A 27,061-nucleotide genomic window follows, 5' to 3' on the forward strand; every position below is an offset into this window, starting at 1 on the left:
AGAGGACAGAACAAGGAGTAACGGTCTCAAGTTGCAGTGGGGGGAGGTTTAGGTTGGATATTAGGAAAAACTTTTTCAATAGGAGGCTGGTGAAGCACTGGAATGGGTTACCTAGGGAGGTGGTGGAATCTCCATCCTTAGAGGTTTTTAAGGTCAGGCTTGACAAAGCCCTGGCTAGGATGATTTAGCTGGGGACTGGTCCTGCTTTGAGCAGGGGGTTAGACTAGATGACCTCCTGAGGTCCCTTCCAATCTTGATATTCTATGATTCTATGAAAGGGTGCTTTGGTGACCATTTCTCAAAACGTCCTTGCCTCTATAAGCTTATTTTTCAATATTCATGTGAAAGATCCTTTGTATTTAATATTTAATGACCAATAGCACCATCTGTATCATTTATTATTTAAATCTCTTCTTTGACTGGATTTGACAGAAGACATTGCAGTCCCTCGATAAGACAGTCATCAGGACCCAAGCACAGTGCATTTTGAGTAATCAAATATGACACAGTTGGCTAAGAATGACACTCCTTCCAGAACTCACAAGAGGGGTGATCAAAAAAGTACCTGGAGGAAAGAAATTGCCCTATAGTTGGTACATTAAAAATAATTATATAAATTGGCATTGTTTTTTAGATGAGTAAAAATCCATCAAACGTCAAGTCCCTCCCACACATCTGTGTGAGTCAAAAAGGTTTGTCACCTTTGAGAAGTTTCTGATGCACCTGTAAAGCTTTAAAAAGAACACATCATGTTAGAATAATCATTAGAAGCAGGCCTGTAATGAAAGTCCACCCACTCCTGATTGACTCAGCACCAGTAAGCATGTTTCCTGCTCTACAATGGATCATTTTGAGTTGCTAGTTCTCTCCCATCCTTCATCCAAATCCACCACCCCAAAATCGGACCCTTGATATGGCAAAATGGCAACAAAATAAAACTAACTCTTTCCTCGCCGTTCATCTAAAGCTTCCTTGGAAATCTGAAGTGACTGGAATCCTTTTCATCCTCTTCTCTTACAAAGGCAAGGCTTCACCACTATTGGAGAGGGGCTGAGGTGGTGATTCACATCCATATGAAAGCCTGAGCTAAACTCAAGTTTAAGAGTGCTGAACTCTCACTAGCTGATCTCACAAGATTTCTGCCACTCTAAGTTACACCTAAACTGGTTACAGAAAACATACCCCTTTTGAAGTAGATTTGAAGTAAATCTAAACTGCCAGGGCATGTTTGGAACCAACAGATCAGATCTGAAGTGCTGGTTCAGACACATCTTTAGTCAATATGTACTTTAATTTTCCACCATCCCATCAACATTTACATCACTCTTTAAATTAGTTGGACCAGATATACTGGAATAACAATTTTGTCCCCAGCACTAGCCAAGAGGAATTTCAGTTTAGTATCTGAACTATCCTTTTTCTGGGGGACTATATCCTGCTCTTGTAGGAGAATGGACTCAACGATCTATTACGTCTTTGCCATCTGTAACTTCTATGACAATTTAAAAACCAAATAGTGCACATAATCATGTGATACTATACCATGGTAAGGAGGGAGAGACTTCATCCTGATCACAACTGGCAATTAATGTATGCTTGGAAGCATGAGGACTGATAACCCCAATCACCCTTTTCCTAGCTAGTGTAACCGCAGGGCTATTTTCAGGTCTAATCCTTTTATGAAACGTACTAAGCTCAGTACTATCAGGGATGGACCGCATACTGATAAGCATGATCACTGGTTAACAGGATTTACTGGAAATAAAACTCACAGTATTTATAGATAATGTTTAACAGTACTGGAAATATTATCGCCACGGGTGACTCTTGATATGGAGCTATATTACAATGCACTAGTTTGTCAGACTACCTGTCCTCTGAAAATATGCATGAGGACTACTGGCTTATACTGCTAAAATGTGTCACACATGCTCAGTAATGATAAGTAATGATACTACTTTGCTCTTATGCTATGTTTTTCACTCATAGATCTCAAAAAACACTTCATAAAGGTATCATTATCCCTTCTTCACCAATGAAGACACCGTAGCACAGAGAGGGGAGTGACTTGTAGTGGGTCAGTGGCAGAGGTGGGAACAGAATACAGGTCTCTCGCTCCCTGTCCAGTGTTCTATCCGCTGCCCCACACGCTGCCCCTTGTGGATGAAACTATGGAAGACGTATGTTCCAATACTACTATAAAGCATGACTGCTCCATGGCACTGCTGTTAGTTAACTGTCAGCAAATATTAAACAGAAAAAAGCTGAAGGCAACATACCTTGCGGTGGGGAGTAGTCATCAGAATCTGTGTCACTTTCACTGCTGTCTTCCACCAGGAAGCTGGGGTAGTTCCAAGACATACTGAGGATGCCATCTGACTCATGGAGGAGAACATGTGCCAGCATTCGGCCATGGCAGTCCATGACAATAACCTGACCATCAGCAGTGCCAAACAGTACCTGAAAACAACAGAATGGGACACTTAGGAGAGAGACAGTTCCATGAAATGTAATTGATTTAAGACTTCTTAGAAAACATCTTGTCAATTAACTAGGTGCATTGAAAATGAATCCAAAGCGAAGTAGTGAGGTGTTCCAAGGGTCAGTCTCTAAGTGAGGAGTTACTGTACCAGTTTAAAGTCGTCCCAGTTAATACTGTTTCGTTATTAAGCTGATCTATTAGAGAACATACTCATTTAAAGTCACGCAACGTTCCATTATAAGGTTGTTTGGCTTGCCCCATTCTGTCCGCCTGGCATTCCAGCCGGAGAGCGGGGTCAGGGAGTAGGAGTTTTCCCCGTTACACCCACCTGGCATTCCAGCTGGGGAGCAGGGTCAGGGCAGGGGGGGCTTATCCCACTCCACCCACCCGGCATTCCAGACGGAGAGTGGGCAATCCACCAACACCGCCCGCCAGCAGGAGCGCCGGACAGGCAGAGTGGGGCAAGCCTCCGCACTCTGACCCCACTATGCCCCACCTGAACCAAGCTTCACAATCATCACTGGTGAGTACAGTACTAAATAATTTGTTTAAAATTATTTAAAACTAATACTGTATATGTATATAATGTCTTTTGTCTGGTGAAAAAAAATTCCCTGGAACCTAACCCCTCCCATTTACATTAATTCTTATGGAGAAATTGGATTCACTTAATATCAATTCGCTTAAAGTAGCATTTTTCAGGAACATAACTACAATGTTAAGCAAGGAGTTACTGTACTACAACCCAGAAAAAAACATGTTCAAAGAATGTTGTTAAGGTTGCAAAGTTAAGCACTCATAAATTAGGAAATGCAAGAAATAAGGCTGCCTGTGCAACCTTAATTTACCCCCTTGTGCTTATGCATTAGAATATTGCTCCTGTTGACCTCAATGAGAGCGGGATTGAAGAGAGAACTTTCTGCCCACCTGATTGAAGTGGGGTGGACTGGATTTTCAGGTGAGGCCTAGCTGGGGATTCTGTTGGGAGGCAGAACTTTAGAGGGACTGGAAAATAACCAGTTGGCCTCATTAATTTAACAGTTTATTTGATTGTCTATTTATCCCTAAATAAACTTCATTGTGTTCCTCACTTACCTAGACTCTGAGTGTATGTGGAAGAAGGGAAGACAATTAAATTACCTTTAAGGATGACCAGGGGGTTTAAAGTTTAAGTTCCTAAAACCTGAGTCTGGTTTCAGGTGAGGACTCAAGACAAACTATTTGTTTATTTTAAATGGAACCCCTACACATTATTTGAACCTTGCCCTTATTGCTGTTAATAGCATGCGTGAGAAAGATTATAAGAGCGTTTACAGTATCTATAGAGTTTATATAATCCAGAACACCAAGAGGTAGAGAAAGGAGAATGTGTCAGCTGTTACAATACTAAAGGGACAGATGACTAAGTGACGTTTTAGCAGAGATTTCAAATGGATTATGGGAAACACAAAGGTAGATAGAGGAGGATGAGTTATTCAACTGATAAGCAATAGTTTGGGAGAAAGTGAGAGAATGTCCTCTGACATCTGTGACAAAAGACAATACAAACGCCTCCGCAACTTACGCAATTGTTCCATTCCGGAAAGCCTTGCATAACTCGAATTTTGCGTAAGTCAGAAACGTATACCCGTACGTTATGCAAAAATTTCCGCAATTCAAAAATCCTATTTCTGGTTTATGGAACTTTTTCCATAAGTGCGAATTTGCGTAAGTCAGGTCTTGTGGAACCCACAGAGTGTCTGTACAATCAATCAACTGGAACTAGATTAGTATAGCCCAGGAGGAAGGCAATATGTTACAACTTCAGGAAAAGATAGAGGAGAGCTTCCACCCACTATATCAAACACAAAATGGATGATGTGAGGATTTTTCTTGTTTAAAATAGTATTTAACTAAGATGCACTAAGCCCACAGAAACTGGAACTTATAGTTCTCTCTCCCTTAAGCATGTCCTGTGCCTTTATGTTTTGAACAAGTTAAGGTCTCTTTGTTTAGACAATTTTAGAAGACTAGCAACCAAGAATAAATAAGTTATAATAATGAATCCATGAAATGACAAATGTATTATTCAAGGCGGCTGCTGCTACCACATAGTTCTAACCGAGACAAGTATATTTTAGACAAATTTAACTGAACTTGAAATCTAGTGAGTTTCCAAAAAGGAATTAAAGGTAGTTTCATGTACTACATCTACCCCTTAGTGCGCTACCTAATTTTGTGGGTTTACCCTTACATTTTTCAGTGTTTCAAATGTGTTTGTCTCCTATTACTGTGTGAAACACTCATATAAATAAAAGGAGAAACTGACTGACTACACAGGGGAAACTCTGAAAATGTACAAATTAAACAAGCTGGGGAGGGGGTAAATACAGGTTTTATTTTCTTAACTGCTACAGTGATCCTAGGTTCTACTGGTACAAATAGTACTTTAAAAAGTTTCAGACAGAAATGTAATTGTAAAGTTCTTTCCAAACAGATGACAGGAGGACACATTCCATATTTCCCATCATGTGCTGATCAACAGCTACAGAAGACTAAAAGTGAGAGGAGGTAATGGGAATGGGGGAGGAGCCTGGGGAAGCTTTTCATGGCTGGAAGTTTAAAAAAAAAATATTAAACAATGCAAGCCAAATCCTGCTCTCACTTACAATGGTACAAACCTGGAGTAACTCCATAGGGAACTTCAGTGAAGGCCTTATTGAAGGCAATGGCGTTATTCCACATTACAGACTCATAGACTTTAGGGTCAGAAGGGACCAATATGATCATCTAGTCTGACCTCCTGCACAAAGCAGGCCACAGAATCCTACCCATCCACTTCTATAACATTAGCACTGCTATAAGTCAAAGCAGTATTTGGTCATTAACTATAATCATTATGTGATACAAATGTCAGTGTGCTAAATTCTGATTAATGTATATGCTAAGTAATGGTTTGGTTACCAGCCTGTCAATATCATCTTTAAGTATTAGGCTGGAAACTCTCTCCCTTTGCTCAGCCAAACCTTCCCTCTTATTTGTCACCAATTGTACTCGTCTCCCACTCTCGTCTTCTTGTATCTTTTCAGGCTGCCCTGAGATTTGAGCCCGCCCCCACCCCCATCTTCCTGTGCACAAAAAACCTCCTACTTCACCTTCCAATACCTCCTCTAACTGTTCATCTTCCCAAAGCCTTCCACAGATAATCACCACCTTCACATCATGCTGCGACAACACAGACTGTTTTTTTGACCGATCTACTTTGAATTTGATCTGATTGTAAAACTGACTGAATTTGATCTGTTACAGGGAATGTTCTTTTATATTTGTTTACAAAGTACCAAGCACTGTGGGTGCTTGGCAATAATGTCAAAATGAGATTTTTGGCAGCTGAACTACTGTAGCAGTAAGGAAATCAATACCGTTCCACATGGGAAATTATTAGTTACATTGGAGAAGATGGGGATTAATACAAAAATCAGAAGGTGGGTAAGGAATTGGTTAAAGAGAAGATTACAATGGGTCATGCTGAAATGTGAACTGTCAGGCTGGAGAGACATTACCAGTGGAGTTTCTCAAAGCTTGATCTTGGGACAAATTTTATCTGACATTTTCATTAATGACCTTGGCACAAGAAGTGGGAATGTGTTAATAAAATGTGCAGATGACACAAAGATGGGAGTATGGTGATGGACCAGACTATCACACAAGAATATGTGGATGACCTTGAAAACTGGAATAATAGAAATGGGATGACATTTAATGGTGCAAAGTACAAGGTCATGAACTTAAGGACTAACAAGTGTATTTCTTATAAGCTGGGGACTTATCAGTTGAAAGTGACAGAGAAGAAAGACCTGAGTGTATTGGTCAACCACAGGATGACTATAAGCTGCTAATGTGATGCAGCCATGAAAGAGGCTAATGGAATCTTAGGGTGCATCAGGAGAGATATTTCCAGTAGAGATACACAGGTGTTATAACCACCATACAAGGTACTGGTGAGCTCTTATCTGGAATACTGTGTGCAATTCTGGTCTCCCATGTTTAAGAAAGATGAATTCAAACTGGAATAGGTGCAGAGAGGGGTACTAGGATGCCTGGAAGAATAGAGAACCTGATTTATGAGAGGATACTTAGAGGCCTTGGCTTGTTTAGCTTAGCAAAAATAAGACTGAGGGGAGATATGATTACTCTCTATAAAAACATCAGGGAGGGAGAGAAATTATTTAAGTTAAGGCCAATGTTGATACAAGAACAAATGGATATAAACTGGTCATCAACAAGTTTAAGATTTAAATTAGACAAATGTTTCTAACCATCAGAGGAATGAAGTTCTAGAACAGCCTTCCAAGGGGAGTCGTGAGAGCAAAAACCTAACTCGTTTCAAGGCTGAACTTGATAAGTTTATGGAGGAGATGGTATAATGAGACTGCCTACAATGGCATATGGCACATCCACATCTGCTTTTAGCTAATATCTCATAAGACCAGAGATATTTGTGTTATGAGACAGGGAGAAGAGAATTTCCTTTTCTACACCTCTAAACCATTCTTTATTTTTATATTAATCATGTCCTCTCTTACTTATCTCTTTTCTAAGGTAAACAATCTCCCATCCCTGCACCATTCAGACTGATTTCCCTCATATAGACCACTCATTTTATATATGATATCATATCCACTCTTATTCATCTCATTTTTAAGATAAACAATTCCAATCTTTTCAATATCTCTTTATATGAGCGTTTTCCCAGGTCTCTGGTTATTTTCACTGCTCTTCTCTGAACCTGCTCTAGTTTCATACTACCCTTTTTGAGTCATGGTGAACAGTACTGCACACAGTATTAGAGATGAGGCTGCACCTCTTACTGATATAAAGGCATCATGATATTTTCCATAGTGTCCATCCTATTGCTTATATATCCTAACATCTTGTTTGCTATTTAGATCACAGCTGCATATTGAGCAGAGGTCTTCACTGAGCTGTCTACAGTATAACCCAGGTCCATTTCTTGAGTTGAAACAGCTAATTTTGAACCTTGTAAGGTGTGTATGGTACCAAATATACTTGTACACAAGCCGAATATTTTTGGTAAAAAGGTGACGTAATGGAGAGCAGGGGTCGGCTTATAAATGGGTCTACATCAAAATTTGATGATTTTAAATTATATGGAATCATTGAATTGAATATCTAATACATTGTCATTTTGTTTACCTGGAGCGTCTGCAGGCATGGAGCCCCTTGGCTCCCTGTCGCGCCACTTCCCACAGCTCCCATTAGCTGGGAATGGCAAACCGTGGACACTGGGAGCTGAGGGGCTCCGTGCCTGTGAACAGCCCAGGTAAACAAAACGTCCAGACCCGCTAGCGGCTTACCCTATTGGGCCAGGAGCCAACCCCTGAAATATAGGGTCGGCTTATGAAAGGATCAGACAGTTTTTGCTATTTTTACCTAACCATCTTGGGGGGTCAGCTTATAAATAAACGGGCTGATGAACGAGTATATACGGTACTTTAATTTTTTCCCTCCAATGTATATCACTTTGCATTTATTGACAATGGCTTTCATTTGCCATTGTGTTGCCCATTCACTTAGCTTGTTTAGGTCTCTCTGTAGTTTCTCACAATTCTCTCTGGTCCTATCCTAAATAACTTTGTCTCATTTGCAAATTTTGCTACCTCACTGCTCACCCTCCTTTCCAAATTATTAATAAAAATATGAAACAACACAGGACCTAGTACAGAATCCTGGGCTATCCCATTGTAAACTCTTTGCCTTTATGAAAATTAACCATTTAATTTTAACTCTTTGTTTTCTGCATCTCAGCCAGTTTTTGATCCATGATAATAATTTGCTTCTAACCCCATGACTACTTACCTTTTTTAGTAGGCTCTAGAGCTGGACCTTGTCACAGGCCTTTTGCAAGTCTATATAAATTATGTCAACCAATTCTTCTTTATCCACTACTTTACTGACATGTTCAAAGGCTTCTACAAGATTAGTAAAATACAATTTTCTTTTGCACGAACCATGCTGGTTAGTTCCTATCATATCATGATCTTCCAGGTGTTTTGTAATTGTTTTTAACCATCATTTCAACCAATTTGCCAGGTATATAAATATACTGGTTTATCGTTCCCTAGATCATCCCTACATTTTTTCTGAAATACAGATACATTTGTTACCCTCCAATCTTCTGGGACAGAGGCTGTTTTTAATGAGAGATGCATGTTTTTGCTAGCAACTTAGCCACTTCATACTTAAGTGCCTTCCGTATGGTGCCATCTTGGTCTGGTGACTTATTGCATTTTAAATTGTCAATCTGCTTCAGCACCTCTTCTTCTGTCACCTCAATCTCTGAGAGTACGACATACCGAGAGAGAATCTTTGTTACCAAGAAAGAGCATGTCTAGGGCAGGAATCTTCCCAACATTCTTAATGGTGAAGACTGATGTAGAAAGAAAGAAATAATGTAGCTTCTCAGTAATGTCTTTATCTTCATTAATTATTCCCTTTACCCTCTGGTGATCCAATGATCCATCAATTCTTGCAGTCTTCTTGCTTCTGGTACATTTAAGAATCTCTTGCTGTTTGTTTTTACATGCTTAGCTATTTGCTCTTCCATTCTGGCCCTTCTAATTTCCCTCTTATAATTTAACTGCTGTAATTTATACTCCTGTTTATTGGCTTCACTAGGGTCAGATTTCCACATTTTGAAGAATTTCTGTTTTTCTTGAATAGCCTCTCTAACCTTGCCATTAGGGCATATTGATTTACTCCTTGCCTTTCTGGTTCCCTTTTGTTCATCAGTACACATCTCCTGAAACTCTAGTATTGATTTTCTAAGTAGCACCCATTTCACCTCTAAGGATTTTACTTCATTTAGTTAACTTTAGGGCTTTTTTTTGACTAATCATCTTTTCTTACTGAAATCTTCCTTTCTTAAATTTAGTGACACTTCTTGGTATCCTACACTTTCTGGCTTGATTTGCTCTGGCATTACTGAACTTATGTGTGTGTGTGTGTATGTGTTGCTCATCACAGAATGATGACATTCTGCAAAAAGAAGCATTAATACCAACCGTATCTGCATTGTCAGAAATGCAGTACATAGTTCAAGAAGGCTGCATCAGAAGCTCTGTTTGCTTTAATTCAGCCATCTGGCCAAACATTAGTATTCATCTAGGAATCCACATTGCAACCTTCGCCATAACTGATAATAACTGTCATATTAATAAAGATAAATCTATTTTTTGTGATCCATGGTTAAATGACTATAAACTGATTAAAACATAAAACAAACTTACAAACATCTGCTTACGAAGATGTATTTAATAACGGATAAGGTATATGGAAAGCTATTACCTCTAAACATTTTCATTCCTTATTCTAATTTAAAAATGTGAATCTCCAGAAAGATTTTGGCAAGACCATTTTTTATAGTCCATTTAGTCACCAAATTAGGATTGTGCATTCTCTTGTGCATCCCTCGTTTATAGGTGCTACACCTGCAAAATGTGGACAACACAACAGCAATAATCAGCTGCTCCTCTGGTGTTGAGAAACAACTTTAGGATTTTTTTCTTCTTCAAACACATTCAGACTAGCATTTCTGGCTTCATATCCACTTCCCTTCTAAAAATGCAGGGCAGTGGGATATGGACAGGAGCAGACAGCTGCTCTGTTGCACAGTGCTTTTTATTTCTATTACCAATTCAGCTGCTGTAATATGATTTCCTGAACTTTAAAGATGACACAGAAAGAAACATCACCACAATTTGCACAAAAACTTTAAAGAAAATGTGTTAGATTTTCCATTACTGTCTTTCAACCTCAACAAAACTGAAAGCAAGGCTTCAATTTCCTTCAAGAATGAAAAAGAGGCAATAGTCAATGCCTGGATGTTATACTCATATATTCTGCTGCTTACTCCCATTTACACTGAGCAGAGGAATTCTCATTCCAGGCCATTAACAGTTTTCACAGATGCAGCTGAGTAGGCTGCATACTTTCACAGGAGAAGTCCTCAGAGTAAAGATAACTATTACAAAGCTCTCAAGTGAGAAGACAAAGCAAACACACTGAAGATCTTGGTGACAACACTGTTTAAGAAACAGTGAAATACTAAAACCAGGGTACCCAGCCAATATTGCTTTACTCCTATCTAACATGATGATATTACAAAAGAGTGAATGTAAATTATCTAGAGACTTTTAATAGCTTCTTCCTAGAGCCAAAAATACTTATATTCTCAACTTCTGGATCTCAAACAGCAAACTGACTTTGGACATGAGAGAATGGAGACACTTGCCCACCTGAAACAAATAATCTTGCATATACTATTTGAAGGCAGACAAATTCTATGAAGTTTGATTTCGTTATAAATCAATAATTATATCTGTGCTAATTTAGACTTTATCACACAAAGTACATATACATCTCTACATTCTTCCATGACTCTTGAGACACACTTTAGCACATTATGACATACCAATTAGATTATTAAATGAAGAGAATGACCCTCCACAGAAACACTTCGCTTAACATGCTGACTCTTGCTTAACAATATGCTGCAGTTACAATATACAGAGACAACTGTTATAAGGCATTAGGGTGACTAGATGTCCTGATTTTATAGGTGCAGTCCCAATTTTGGGGGCTCTTTCTTATACCTATTCCTCTATCCTCGTCTCAGTTTTTCACACTTCCTCTCTGGTCACCCTATAAGGCACGCAGTTTTTTCTACTGTGTTACATTTAAAACCTCAATAAAAATATTAGCTTCCAGGTTTTGGGTAGATAATCAGCTGTTTCCACAAATCTTTAAATAACAGAGATGAGATTCCAGAGTCTGGACCACTGAGCTTACAAACCTGCAATAATAGTGAGGTTTCTTTAAGAAGTGTGGTTTTCCCCTTTCAATCAACTCTTCAAACCAGAGGGGGTAATTAGTAAGACTGTCGATTAATTGCAGTTAACTTATGCAATTAATTAAAAAAAAATTCATCGCACTTAAAAAAATTAACCGCGATTAATTGCAGTTTTAATTGCACTGTTAAAAAATAGAATACCAATTGAAATTCATTAAATATTTTGGATGTTTTTGTACATTCTCATATATATTGTATTTTGTGTTGTAATTTAAATCAAAGTATATATTATTTTTGATTGCAAATATTTGCACTATAAAAATGATAAAAGAAATAGTATTTTTCAATTAATCTCATAGAAGGACTGTAGTGCAATCTTTTTCTTGTGAAAGTGAAACTTACAAATGTAGATTTTTTTTGTTACATAACTGCACTCAAATAAAAAACTATGTAAAACTTCAGAGCCTACAATTCCACTCAGTCTTACTTCTTGTTCAGCCAGTCGCGAAGAAAAACAAGTTTGTTTACATTACAGGAGATAATGCTACTGTCTTCTTATTTACAATGTCACCAGAAAGTGAGAGCAGGCATTTGCATGGCACTTTTGTACCCTGGAATTGCAAGGTATTTATGCACCAGATATGCTAAACATCCATATGCCCCTTCATGCTTTGGCCACCATTCCAGAGGACATGCTTCCATGCTGATGATGCTTGTTAAAAAATATAATGCGTTAATTAAATTTGTGACTGATCTCCTTGGGGGAGAACTGTATGTCCCCTGCTCTGTTTTACCCACATTCTGCCATATATTTCATGTTATAGCAGTCTCAGATGATGACCCAGCACATGTTCATTTTAAGAACACTTTCACTGCAGATCCGAGAAAATGCAAAGAAGATACCAATGTGAGATTTCTAAAGATAGCTACAGCACTCAACCCAAGGTATAAGAATATGAAGTCCCTTCTAAAATCTCAGAGAGATGAGGTGTTTTAAAAGAGCAACACTCCAATGTAGAAACTACAGAGCCTAAACCACCAAAAAAGAAAATCAACCTTCTGCTGCTGGCATCTGACTCAGATAATGAAAATGAACATGCGTCAATCTGCACTGCTTTGGATTGTTATCAGGCAGAACCAGTCATCAGCATGGATGCATATCGCCTGGAATGATGGTTGAAGCATGAAGGGACATATGAATCTTTAGCACATCTGACACAAATATCTTGTGACACTGGCTACAACAGTGCCATGAGAAAGCCTGTTCTCACTTTAAGGTGACATTGCAAATAAGAAGAGGGCAGCGTTATCTCCTGCAAATGTAAACAAACTTGTTCGTCTGAGCAATTGGCTGAACAAGTAGGAGGACAGAGTGGACTTGCAGGCTCTAAAATTTTACATTGTTTTATTTTTGAATGCAGTTTTTTTTGTACATAATTCTACATTTGTAAGTTCAACATTCATGATAAAGAGATTGCACTGCAGTAGCTGTATTAGGTGAATTGAAAAATACAATTTCTTTTTTTTTTTACAGTGCAAATACTTGTAATCAAAAGCAAATATAAAGTGAGCACTTTACACTTTGTATTCTGTGTTGTAATTGAAATCAATATATTTGAAAATGTAGAAATCACCCAAAAATATTTAAATAAATGGTATTCTATTATTGTTTAACAGTGTGATTAATCACGTGATTATTTATTTTTTTTAATCACTTGCCAGTCCTAGTTGTTAGGAAATGCACCTATGGTCATAGGAAGGTATTTTCTTCACATACATCAGGATAGTAGTAGTGTAAAATACAGGGTAATTTTTTTCTGCTAATTGTTTGATGTGCAAGTCCCATTAATTCTACCAAAAACCACCCAATCAGGCAGTGGAAGCTAGCTGACACTCAGCAGCATTCTCACACACTCTTGGAACCCTCCTGTACGGTCTCCAAACCAAGACTTCCTTAGCAATTTCCTGAAAGTCAGCATAAACCTACTCTACTTCCCTCAGAGAGGATGCTAAGGAATTGTTGGTATGAAGACAGAAAAGGCAGGCTAGAAACGCCATCCCAAAAGACGGCCCTAGCAGCAAGGGTGACAATTTAAACTAGCGAAACTGCAACGGAGAAAAGACTTAGCAGGTAAAATCTATACTGTTTTGGTTCTATTAATTCAGAATACATAGGTGGTTATTATTACACAGATCATGGCCCAGCTTAGACGTCCATGCAAGGTGTAAGAGGCAGCAAGTGCCTTAAATCCTGCTCACTATACAGGCTCCCCAGATCTGGAGTCTGGAGATCTGGAGGAGTAAACAGTCATTGTACCTCTCTCCAAACTGAGCAAGTGGGCAGGGAGTGTGCAGAGAAGGTTGGGGCAAGTGGAGTTGAGTCAGCAAGGAGATGCGGTGACTACCTCCCTGGGTGCAAGGAGAAAGCAGGGAAGAAATCATTCCTTCTCAAATGATGCAACCACCACCACTACTAAAATGTCAGAATGCTGACAAGAAATAAGCTCTTGGGTGAACATCAGCTGCCTTAAGATGGGACCCAGGCAAGATGGAAGTGATACTAGTCAGAACAGAGAAACACTTTGAACAGCTAGCTGAGATGTTGTCTCCACCTTGCAGTGACTAAGGCTGCAAGTCTGTCACAGAGGTCACGGATTCCGTGACTTTCCGTGACCTCCATAGCAGTCGGTGCTGGCTCAAGGGCTGCTCATTGCACACAACACAGAATGAACTGTCAGTACTTGGCTACAAAGCAGCAGTGTGCTCTGAGCTATCCCACCTTCTATCATCCTTATCCTGGGAAAGCTGTGTGCTCAGAAAATGGTGCAACAGCATCCACTCGATACAAAAAAAAGCAAGGGAAAGACAGGGAACAAACACTAAACACTGTTTAGAGGACCCCAGAAAGCACTGAGAAACCTATTATTTCTGGAATAAGTGCATAATGCATCTTAAAATAATCCAGTAAAAAGGAGAGAGAGAGGCCAAACAACATTCACTAAACTAGCATCACTTCCTTTCATAAAGCTCTGACATTGTTATTTGGTGTTTTAACAGTCAAGTTACTAAGCAAAGAATAAATAGACGTTACTTGTTTCCAACATTTATAAATATCTATATCAAGAATAGCAATGTCTCACCAAAAGCCTTTAAACATTCTGAGAATATCTAAAAATCCCACGTTTTGTCTAGAAAGGACTGCATTAGGATATTAAACATTCATAAAACTCTTAGCACGAACAACCTAAGGTCATTAATTTTAATGACAAGCCTGCCATGAAAGCTTGAAATGCTTCTAAAATAGTCCCAAATATTAAGATATTTAAGTTGTGCGGGGGTTTATCTGATTGTTTTTCTAAATAAAAGAACTTGTTTTGAAAGCCAAGTGACGTGTACTTTTCCTGTTGTCTATTTGCTTTTTTGATTCTACTGCTACCAGTTTTTTGCTCCGTTATGCAGCACAAAGCATTCATGGCTCACCATACAATTTCCATTCCCAGATGTGGCCCTCGGGCCAAAAAGTTTGCCCACCCCTTCTATAAGTAATTTAACCACTGCATTCCTTGTGGATTGAATAAATTACCTTGTTAATTAATAACACTTCCTATATGCCGTGAAAATTTTGCAGCCATTTCCCCGCAGTGATTTGTGAACTGTATCTATCAATGGAAATGTCTTGCTGTGCCTTCTTAAAGGTTACAATGTCTTCCCTACAAGTGTTATCATACATATGTAGGACAATTAGAAATGCTAAGCAGATTGGGAGGTGAGATGCATTCAAAATTTTGATTGGGGAAAAATACATTTGCATGTGCAAAGAGAAAAAAATATAGCTATTTCTTGGCATTTTTAAAAGCTGCTTTATATAAGCCTATAAAGAACCATACTAGGAGATGGAGGATACTTTAATAAAGAAAGACCAAATGCATTGCTTATACTTTCAGTTCTTACATCCTGCAATTTTTATGTCCTTCCTCCCACCACCACATCTAAAATAATTAGGGCAAATTCGCTCATCACTGCCACTGCCACATGTACATAGCTCCCCTTCATCATTTTGTCAGCTTATTACAGTCCTGACTTCAAGATTTTTTCAGAGTTAGATGCATATACATAATTAAACTTGATAAATGCAAGCACTACAGTAGTAACAACTACCTGAATCATGCTGCTGCTACAGCACCTGACTAATAACTAGTGATATGATAAATGGAAACACTATCCATAAGTCTGGAGCACCACACTTCAGTACAGTGTGTAAAAGAAGAACTAGGGGGAAATGGCATAACGGACCATGTGTGGTGCATAACTTCCAAACACTTAGAACTCCATTATTTCTATGCTAGATTTTTTCAGCTATGTCAAAGCTACTTGTCCTTGTTTCATCTGAAGTCCAAAACAGCTCCTTCTCTGATAAGGATGAAGCAAATGCAATCTGTGTGCTATATATGAAGGCACGGAGATCCAAGACAAGCACAATGGAAGAAACCATGACAGTTTATACCATGACCAGGGACAGATTTGCCTGTCAGATTCCTCTCCACAAAACTAGGAGCATACCAAGGTATTTCAGGGAGCTGAGAGAGGGACTGACGTCACTCCTCTTGGCAGGATGATCCCATAGGCAGACATGCCAACTCTTGTGAACCGATTGCGACAGACACGATTTCCAAGTACAATTAAGCCTCATTCATGATCTCGCAATAGACCAGCCAAAGCTTAAGATTTTTTTCCTACTGGCAGGGCTGGCCTTAGGGGTAGGCCACATGGATGACCACCCAGGGCGCCAGGTGCCGTCTGAGAGCTACAAGCTGGCAGGCCTGGACTGCCGGAACGGGACTGAGTGAGGGCGATGCTGCACAGAGCTGCCAGCCTGGCGGGGAAGCGTAGGCAGCAGGGTTTTCCCCTGCAGAGCCAATGGACCAGCCTCTAGGTCTCCCCTTTCCGCAGGCATGGTGGTCACGGGGTATATGTCCAAGGAAGCCCCCGGGCTCAGAAACTCCTCCCTGTACAGCTCGGCCTGGGCAGCTGGAGAGTGGCAGCTGCTGGCTGGGCACCCAGTTCTGAAGGTAGCGACACGGGAGTTTGATGCCTGCAGGAGAGGCTGTCATGACAACACAAGAAGCTCCTCCAGCCCTGTGATTTCCAGGGCTGGCCATGTGACAGAGTTCTTGGGCTAAGGACACAGACCTGCCCTGCCACTGAGACCTGCCTTCATGTATGGCCTACAGCAGAAGGGAGGGGGAGGAGTCAGGGAAAAGCTGCTGTTGGGTCCAGAGCCTCCCCTACTTTGGATCTTCCCCTCTACTTGGGATCTGGGTAAAAGAGGAGCCCGGGGGGAGAGGAGGATGTCAGGGGAAGGGGGAATCAGGGAGGTAATGTTGATAGGTCCACAGAAGGGGGAAACCTGAGGGCAGCAAGCCAGGAGATGGGGGGGGGGGGGCGGAAATCAGGACAGTTACAGGAAATGGATGGCAGGTGAGGTCCCCTATCATAGAGTCTCCATTTGAGCAGCCAGGGAGAGACTTTTCAATCTGAAATGTTCACAAATAGCCAGAACAGTAGAGAGGGGTTAAAAAGTAAACAGGCGAAGTAAAAAACCTGGTTTGATGATGTTTTTAAAAGTCTCATGATTTTTTGAGGATCTGACTCATGATCCTACTGCACAGGTTATGACTTGAATGTGCTTCTTGTTAGTGAGTTTGTAGCTGTGGGCCCAATTCTGTGAGGTGCTGAGTGTCTTCAACTCCCATTAAACTCAATGGGAGCTGAGGGTGTAGCCCGGGGTGGGCAAACTTGTTTGGCCCGAGGGCCACATCTGGGTATGGAAATTGTATGGTGAGCCATGAATGCTCACAAAATTGGGAGTTGGGGTATGGGAGGGGGTGAGGGCACCGGCTGGGGGTGCAGGCTCTGGAGGGGCTGAGGATGAGGGGCTTGGGGTGCAGTCAGGTGCTCCGGGCTGGGACCGAGCGGTTTGGAGGGTGGGAGGTGGATCAGAGCTGGGGCAGAGGGTTGGGGCATGGGAGGAGGGTGTAGGTTCTGGGTGGTGCATACCTCAAGCAGCTGCATGTCCCCCCTCTGGCTCCTACGCTGTCCCATCCACAGCCACCACCCCTGCAGCTCCAATTGGCCACAGTTCCTGGCTCATGGGAGCTGCGGAGGTGGTGCTTGAGGTGGGGGCAGCGTGCAGAGCCCTCTGGCTGCCCCTGTGTGTAGGAGCTGGAGGGGGGCATGCCGCTGTTACCAGGAGCTGCACGGAGCCACAGAACGTGCAGAGCGGGGCAAGCCCTGGACCCTGCTCCCCGGCAGAAACTCTAGGGCCATCTGAAGGGCCGGATGCAGCCCCGGGCCATAGTCTGCCCACCCCTGGTGTAGCCTATAGGGCGAAGTTTGCTTATGGTATTTGAAAATGTGCTGAAATGCAAGTAGGGAGCAGGCCTTTAAGCCCAAAGCTTAGTTTTCACATTAGCTAAACCTGTTTTTAGCATGAATCAATAAGAGGTATTAACAGAAATGATGTAAGGCATAACCTTGGGTCAAATAGTAAATAAGGTTTTGTTTTAACTGGTTTTAGCAGGCATTATAGGGGAATTTTGGGATGTTTTGAAATATTGGTAACTGCAGAATTTGAACTGATACAAATGAGAATTCAAATGATGTTTGATATTAACAGCCAGTAAAGAAGTAGAAGATATTTGGATTTGGGGGTATGGAAGATTAAACATGACAGTGTAAATAAAGATATAGTAAAAGGTAAGTTAATTAGTTAAGTAGTGTTATTATAAGTGGTTATAAAAAAAGACAGTGCACTAATTTTAGATTAGCAAATGCTCAGCCACTATGGCGGGACTGTTAGAAGAAGGATATATACTTATTCTTCTCATCCAGGGACACATCATCCCTGGATGCACCATTTCACCTTGAAATGTGACTATAAATGCAGTGTATGGTTATACAGTAAGGCTTGTTTGCTTTAACCAATTATTTCATTTTAAATAGTCTTTAATTCTATCACTCATGTCATTCACAGTCCTCCACTAAATAAAATTATCTGTAACTGCCCCAGAGGCTCAAGCTTTAAAGAGTTCAGTTTGCTTCTATTTCTTATCTTTAAACTAGTAATTGGGAACTCATAAATCAAGGTTGCAAGGCTGTCTGAGAATTTCTCTAGAGGCACTCAGCACATTTTATTATTATAGTTCAACCTCAGATATTTGAAGGACTGTGGAACAAGTATGAAACCTTCGGCTAGTAAGAGATGTTGGTTCTGCAGGGTTTAATTCTGTACTCAGTTAGGAGGACCTGAGCATAGATTTCTAGGGTGCAAATCTTGCAATTTTACTCCTGTGCCAAAAGAGTAAAAATTCTGCGCACAATATTTTAAAATTCTGCATGTTTTACTTATCAAAATAACAGTATAATCATGCCAACTTCAATTATTTTGGTAATTTATTTCAAATTACCCATCAACAAGTATGTCTGTAACAATACAGACAAAAAAAAAAGATACAGGAAATGTTTCTTTGACAAATAGATTCCTTACTAGGCATATTAATACTTTGAAAAATTAATTTAAACTGCAATACAGAAATGTATTTCCTTTACCCCTCAGAAGCAGTGCAAAGGCTGGAGGGAGTCAGGTAATGGAGGAGCTGAGGGAGAGGGAAGGAGCCTGGGAGTGAACCTGGAGGGTTTTGGGATATGGTTTCGAGACTATGAAATGGGGTGCAGGGGGTAGAAGGAGGGAAGGGATTGTTAGAGAGTTGGGGAGTCTCCCCCTGCAGACCCTGGCTGACCCCTAGGCTTTCCCATTCAGTCAGGCGCATATGCCCCTGTATCTAGGTGTCCCTGCACCTTCTACTCTTATCCCCATGTGTCCCTGCAGTCCCCTACCACCTGTCCCCATGTGGCCCTGCAGCTCAACTCTCATTCAGTCACGGCTCAATCATAGGCTGGAGCACCCAGGGGGAAAAATTAGCGAATGCTCCGCACCCACCAGCAGCCAAGCTCCCCCTGCCTCTTTCCCACGTCCTCCCTTGAGTGTGCCATGTTCCTGCTTCTCCTCATCCCTCCCAGCACTTCTTCCTGTTTGGCGGTGCTCTGGGAGCGAGGGGGAGGAGTGGGCATACAGCGCATTCAAGGGAGGAGGCGGGGAAGTGGTGGGGCAGGGACTTGGGGAAGGGGGTGGAATGAGGGTAGGGTGGAGGCGGAGCAGGGGTGGGAAGAGGCAGGGAGGAGGTGGGAACTTGGGGGAAGGAGTGGGGTGGAGTGGGGCGGGGCCGGAAGCAGACGGGGATTGAGTACTCATCAGCGGGAGAAGAAGTCAGCGCCTATGGGCTCAATGCTGTCACCACACTAGCTTCTGAGCCATTGCCCCAGTCTGTCCCCCCACTAGACCTTCTGAACCACAGTCTGTGACCCCCAGCAGCCCTGCATGCCCTGCTCTGTCCATCTGGTGCCCCCTCACCTGGCCACACTGTGGGGAACACAGCCCCTCCAGCTGGCAGCACTCTCTTGTGGCAACACAGCAGCCCCTGGTGGGTCAAAGGTGTAACTGCAGCTCCTCTCCAGCAGAATCTATATACTGTAGAGAAAAAAAATCTTTGGGGGACATGAATTCTGTGCATGTGCAGTGGCAGAATTCCCCCAGAAGTACAGATGTAGATGCAACGTACAGAACCCCACTGAAGTCAACAGGGCTCTCTGAGGATGCAAGGATGTGCCTGCAATGCAGTCAGTTCTGAATTGTGGCCCAAATCTGCAGCACCTGCTCCCCAAATATAGAGGATGTTTGGCCTTGGAGAAGTTTTCTCTGTACTAGATTACTGCAGTGACTGTGTGTTTATACCAGGGGTTGGCAACCTTTCAGCTTGTGAGCTGCCTTCAGCACGCGTGCCATAGGTTGCCTACTTCTGGTTTATACAATCACAACAATGGGGCCCTGATCTTGACTGGGGCCTCTAGCTATTACTGTAGTATAAATAATAATAATATCAAAACCTACATGCACTGAAGGCTACAAGTGCTTTTGAGTTTCAGGAGAGAGAAGGTCAGTGGGCTGAGAAAGGTATAGTAGAACTAGGATGCTCTAGTCCAGGCGAAGGCAACCTGTGGCACACGTGCCACAGGTAGCACACGAGCTGATTTTCAGTGGCACTCACACTGCCCAGTCCTGGCCACTGGTCCGGGGGGCTCTGCATTTTAATTTAATTTTAAATGAAGCTTCTTAAACATTTAAAAAACTTTATTTACTTTACATACAACAACAGTTTAGTTATATATTATAGACTTATAGAAAGAGACCTTCTAAAAACGTTAAAATGTATTACTGGCACACGAAACCTTACATTAGAATGAATAAATGAAGACTCGGCACACGACTTCTGAAAGGTTGTTGACTCCTGCTCTAGTCCCTCTGATGTACTTTTTCAAAGTGTCCAATCACCCCTGTGATTTCTGTTTTTGAGTGCCCGACTTGAGAAGCCTTGGGCCTGATATTCAGAGATACTGAGCAGGGACACAAATCAATTAGTCAAGTTGTGTAATTTTAACATTTTGATTATATGTTGTCCATTTATGACTCTTTTTTTGACTTATCTATTTAGCTTGTAAGCTCTTCTGGGCAAGGATCTTGTCATACCATATCTCTGTGCAACACCCAGCACAATGGGGTACTGATCCAAATATAGACATATAGGACATTCAATGTATACAGATTCCATCTGTTCTGCATCGGTGCCCAGAAAGGAGAAGTGCATCCTTCCAGGTAACAAGATAAAAGCTTTCTTATCACCAACTATTAAAATAATTCCTTTTTTGTGGGAGCATTTTAACAATACTCTTTAACAAGGACTGATGCCAAAAGAGTTTTTCTGAAAAGGGTAGGGAGCTGTGTAATCTCCACCTGCCCTGGCCGGGGAGGCCTGGGGGCAGGGATACAGGCCGGGGGCTGCTCTTGGCAAGCCCTTTTCCCAGGGCAAGTGAAGGGTCCACCACGGCTCCCCACAGCTGCCCGCATGGTTCTCATCATGGCCAGGCTGAGGCTCCGAGGCCCCCACAGCCAGAGCCGGGTCGGCGAGAGCCGCGTGGGCAGCTTTGGGGAGCCTGGGTACCCTCACCTGCCCTGGGCATGGGTTCTGGGTGTGGGGACATGGGCAGGGGGCTGCCTTCACCACCGGGGGATGGGGGTGTGTGTCCATGGCCCCGCTCCGGCTTCTGGTTTGGCCTGGGGCAGGAGGGAAGAAGGCAGGCCATTGGGGGAAAGGGTGTGGGGCTGGGATTCTCCCTCCTACCGAAAAGGGACTTCACAGGACCCTGACGAAGCAGGAAAGCAGCCATTTCCAAGAAATCACGAGGTCATACCCCTGAATGATTCAGTCAATGGGAACTGAAGTAAACTGTAGCAGGTCATATTGCTTCAGAGGCACTGGAACAATTTTTATAGTGGGGATGCTGACAGCCATTGAATCAAACTGTAAACCCTATATATGATGGAAACCACTTCAAGCCAGGGTGTGTGGCAGCACCCCCAGTGCCAGCACCTATGCGCTGCTCTCCAGACATAGGGCCCAACCCTGCAGAGTCTTACTACTGAGTATATAGTGCTTACTATCATAAGTAGTTCTATGCAGCTGATGGCGCTCTATGCAATAGTATGCGCAATGTCCAGTAATAAGGGATAAGAGTAATAAGAGATGAAAAATGTCGTATAATTATGTGGTATGAATGCCCACTTGAAGTGACAACCAGTCAAATGTCATTCTCTTTAGAACATTAGAGGAACAGATCCCATTTCTTACTGGTAATTAATTCCTGACGCAGTAGTTTTGCATTACTGTGGTATATGCAAGAAATCAGAGTTTACAACTCACCTCTAGATTCCTGTCCCCTGGCTATTGGAGTCCAATGCCCAGATCCTCAAAGGTATGTAGGTGCCTAACTCCCACAGATTTCAGAGGTTACAAGCATGGGGCCTGCTCCTACAAATGAATGATTCCAAGTGGAGTGGGGTCAAAGTGCCTTCTAACCAGGGCAGTGAGCAAACAAAGCTGGTCTGCCCTCAAAGACTCCTGAACTCACAAGGTTTTCAACTTGAGCAAGGAGAACAAGCCTTCCAATTACAAGACCAAGGTTCCAATAAGTTAGTACAGTCACCTGATATCCACTAACATCAATGCCTTGGCCCCAAACCATCCTCTCCCCCACATCAACTGGGAAGATAACCAGGGTTCTCAGATGAAATAAAGCAGATGAAGTGGACACACAGAAAGTCAGATTGCCAGTTGCGCAAAACACATTCTGAATCATTCCACCAGCAGCACAAACAACCCTTACAGAATTTAGCCACTGGAGAAAAGGAGGCAAAATGAGCCTCCTACTCCTCCACCGTCAATACAGAAGAGCTATTTCGCATAGTGTAACAGGTAACCGACCCAGACTGCATAGCCCAGACACCAGATCCAAGCATCCAATATTGCAAAGAACTGTCAGCATACTTCATTGATAGGATCAACTGAATACATATGGAGCTAACATACCCCTGACCAGATTGTATTACCGACCCCACCACCCACGACTGACTCTGGCGTCTCACACATCACAAAGTTTAAGATGCCCTGAAAGATATTAGGGCTGCAACATGTAAAACCAATCTATGTTACTCATGGCTGGCAAAAGCCAGTGAAGATCAACTGTGCCCACTACTAATGGAAATAGTCAGTGCCTCCTTCAGAGAAGCACATCTATCAAACACCTTGAAAAATACAATAGTTCCTCCAATCTTTAGGAAGCCTGAACCTGAAGCTCTCTCCAATTATCATCCTGTCTCCAAACTCCTGTTCCTAGGCAAAATAACTGAGAAAGTAGTAACCACCATGCTTCAACAATATGTGGCATCAGCCAACCTCCTGGATGCCTCACAATAAGAGTTCAGACATGGGCATTGCACAGAGATGGCTCTCGTGACACTGAAATGTGACCACCTCATAGCGATAGACAAGTAACAGCTCCTCCTCTCCAAAGGCCCTCAGAGATCCATATTATCCTTACTTCTCCTCAATAGCAACATCAGACCACTAGGAGAGACAGAGACATGGTAGGGGCTTAGCTGCCCATACTGTTGACTCTCAGCTATATATCTCATTCTCAATTGATGCAATCATCACTGTTACTATAATGTTAGAAATCCTACAGGAAATTAGTTATTGGATGAAGACCAGATGGCTCAAGCTGAACCCAAGTACAACTGAAATGATACTGGTTGGAAACTGGCCAAGACGCTCTCTCCACCCTTCAGTGAAGGCAGACAGCTCTCATTCATCAAAGTGGTGTGAAACCTCAGGGTCCTTTTTGACTCTTTGTTAAATATGGATGACCAGGTATAATCCGTTTCCAAAAATGCCCTCTTTCACCTCAAGCTTGCTAAGAAAATTAATTGTTTCCTCCTGGATGAGGACCCAGCTGCAGTGATCCAAGCATTTGTCATCTCCAGGTTGGATTACTGTCACCCACTGTATCTGAAGCTGAAATGTGAAGAGAATGCATGGGTTCCAGCTTGTGAAGATTGTAGCTGCCAACTTTCTCCATAAATCAAGCCTCCATGAGTCCATCAGGTCCATGCTCAAGTCCTTCCATTGGCTCCTAGTCAACTTCCAATGCCAGTTTAAGGTTTTGGTCATCATTTTGAAAGCAATGTATGGATAAAGGCCCAGATACACCAAAGAACAAATTTCAATCTGTGGCCCACTGCAACAGCTGTGCTCTTTTTGGATGATGCAGATCGCAAAGCCCCAGACAGAATGCCTCAGAGCTGGGATAAGGAAGGCTGAGGGAATCTGGCAATGGAATAGTCTTCCCGAGGAGATCAGACACCTCCAGTCTGACCATGTTTAGGAAATGTTGCCAAACTTTTGAGAAAACAATTCTACTGTGACACACAATATGAACATTCTCTTCTATTTCCAATCCCTGCCACCTTAATAAAAAAACAGAACAAGCAAACAAAAACCTTGCCCCAGGCAGTGTTTCAACCACAAAAAGGAAGAAGTGCAAGAGACTCCATGAAATCCACCAGGGACTTCGCTATTGCTATTGATTTTACACAGAAGGCACTCAGATACTACAGCAACTATTGGCTGTATCAAAGCATAGGGGCTTGTCTACACTTGAAGCGCTACAACAGCGCTGTTTCAGTGTAGACACAACTTATGCCAAAGGGAGGGGTTCTGCATCATCAGAGGTAATCCCCCTCCCCGAGAGGTGGTAGCTATGTTGATGACAGAATTCTTCTGTCAACCTACCGCTGTCTACATGGGGACTTCGGTTGGCTTAACTATGGTTATGTCTACAATAGAAACCTTATAGTGGCATAGCTGTACTGCTGCAGCTGCACTGCTATAAGGTCTCCCGTGTAGCTGCTCTATGCCGGTGGGAGAGAGTGCTTCCATCTACATAATTAAACCACCCCCAACGAGCAGTGGTAGCTATGTCAGCAGGAGAGCATCTCCCAAGCACTGTCCACTCCAGCACGTCTGTTCGTGAAACTTATGTCAATCAGAGTGTGTGTTTTTTTCATACTCCTGACCAACAAGTTTTAGCGATAAAAGGGCTAGTGTAGATATAGCCTTAGTCACTCAGGGATGCGGATTTTTCATGCCCCTGAGTGACATAGCTGGGCTGATCTAATTTTCTAGTGTAGACTAGCCCTAAAATAAATGGATAAGATGATAGCACTAGCAGGAGCTGCTTCAGACAGAGAGGAAAGAGAGTATCTTTATCCTTTTCAATGAGGAAAAAATGGTAATGAGTGGGGGATAGGACAAGTGGGTTGCTGGGGGAGGGGAATAGGACAAGTCATCATTGACTGTTGGTGATGAACTGACTGGGAGGAGAGATAAGTGTGCGACTGAACTGGAGGAAGAGAGGAGGACACGTATGAGAGTAGGAGAGGAAAGAGAAGAGATTAAAGCGCAAACTAGGAGGGGAATCAGGCAAACATATAATACTTCAAAATGTAGAACCTTCTCATCTGCAAGAGTATTGGGGAAGATTTTCTCTCCCAACAAATTAAATGGAACCCCTGAGTTTATATACGTTGGCTACACTTTCTTTGGTGTCAAACAAATATTCAGGTTTCCTCCTTTCTCTGTTAAAAACTTAAAAAAACATTTTGCAGTTCTAGCATAGAAAAGAAAGGAAGCAGGGGAGGTGGGGTCGGAGTGAAGAAGGGACGACACTAAAATTTCACTGAGGACAAGCAGAAAAATTAAAAGATAAACAACCATGGAAATTTAATCTTTACAGCGCACTGTTTTAAAGGTCACAGTATCATTTCCAGGGATGCCTGGAATTATCAATTTTCATGAGTATCAGGTGTGAAAGAAATCAAGAAAATAGGAAAAATGAACATTCAAAATTTGACATTTACTTGCCGTTTGCTGTATTACCAAGCTCTAGGTAACAGAGGTCCTGAAGCTACTGTAGAATAGAACACTGTGGGCTTGATTCTCATCTCACTCACATGAGTATTAATTAGGCATAACTCTAATGAACTTGGTGAGGTTACACAAGAATAAAACTGGTGTGAGATCAGAATCCAGTCCTCTACATACACGTCTGTGTGTGTAACAAAAATACAGTCCATTCCTTCTACGTCATTATCACAGAAGTGCATAGTCTGTTCATGTCCTTAGTAATCACCTGGTCACAATCTCTTTCCCTTGGACCTCATGTAATCCCAGACCCTTTACGTGGATAGAGTATTATGCTGAAGTGTACACTGAAAGCTATCCTCATCTGCACACTGTCTCTGGATAATACATACAAATATGCACAGCGTCAGCTAAATGTGCAAACATGGGGGTTGAGTGGAAAATGTCAGATTACACAACAGCACTCATATAGTGTCAATTTTTGGTTACTAGAAAAAGCATTTGCCTACAGTAAAGATTTTTAACTCAAGTTAACTGATTTCTAGCTAACCTGAATTAGCTAACACATTTGTACATGCTAATCTTGGCACTCCACAAACATTTGTGCCCTGGAACATACAAATGTGATCACTAATTCGAATTAGCTGGCAATCAATTAACTTGAGTTAAAAACTCAAGGGTGACCAGAGTTTAACCAATGAAACAGACATAAAGGACCCCATGGAGAGGATAGTTTAGTCAGGGAATAAAGCATAGGACTTGGAGCTGGTAGATCTGCTGCTAGTTTGTTTCCACTGACCTCAAGCAAATCATTTAATCTCTGTTCCTCAGTTTCCTCAGCTTCAAAAAGGGAATATAAAACTAGCTGCCTCACGAGGGTAGTGTTGCGATAATTAATTCATCATACTTTGCAAAGTACTTTGGGATTCCAGTCCTATGATTCTATGATTGTATTTCCACAGAGCTCGCTTATAAAGTATCTTTATTATTATATCCCATTAACAATTCCCTAGTGAGCTTCGCATGGACTGTTATGTTTTGTATGGATTTATATTCCAACTTTATGTCACAGGCACCTAGAGCCAGGATCCGACAATTTTTAAGGAATTATAAAGGGGGCACATAAATAAAATGATCCAATCCTGATAAAATGCAACTTCTATTTGCACAAGATAATCTGTCCCCATCCTTTCTCTCAGTGCTATATGACAGACATATTAATTATAAAGTGGATGAACGTTGTGGAAGAAGAGACTGCTCAAGTAAGGACATGAGTTGAATAGTGAAAGAGCCATT

General features: G+C 41.8%; 1 protein-coding gene across 4 annotated transcripts in view; it reads right to left on the reverse strand.

Annotated features, from left to right (window-relative positions):
• Window positions 1-27,061, reverse strand: part of TULP4 (TUB like protein 4) — a 298,059-nt gene that overhangs the window by 70,923 nt on the left and 200,075 nt on the right. For 3 of the 4 annotated variants that reach the window (XM_050949426.1, XM_050949427.1, XM_050949425.1), the window contains one exon: window positions 2,280-2,460. In XM_050949426.1, coding sequence (XP_050805383.1) covers window positions 2,280-2,460 — 181 coding nt within the window. Of the gene's footprint in view, window positions 1-2,279; window positions 2,461-19,803; window positions 19,921-27,061 lie in introns of all 4 variants that reach the window. The other variant, XM_050949428.1, reaches the window with a different exon arrangement.

The sequence above is a fragment of the Gopherus flavomarginatus genome, chromosome 4 (genome assembly GCF_025201925.1).
Source record: "Gopherus flavomarginatus isolate rGopFla2 chromosome 4, rGopFla2.mat.asm, whole genome shotgun sequence".
Classification (NCBI taxonomy): Eukaryota; Metazoa; Chordata; order Testudines; family Testudinidae; genus Gopherus; species Gopherus flavomarginatus.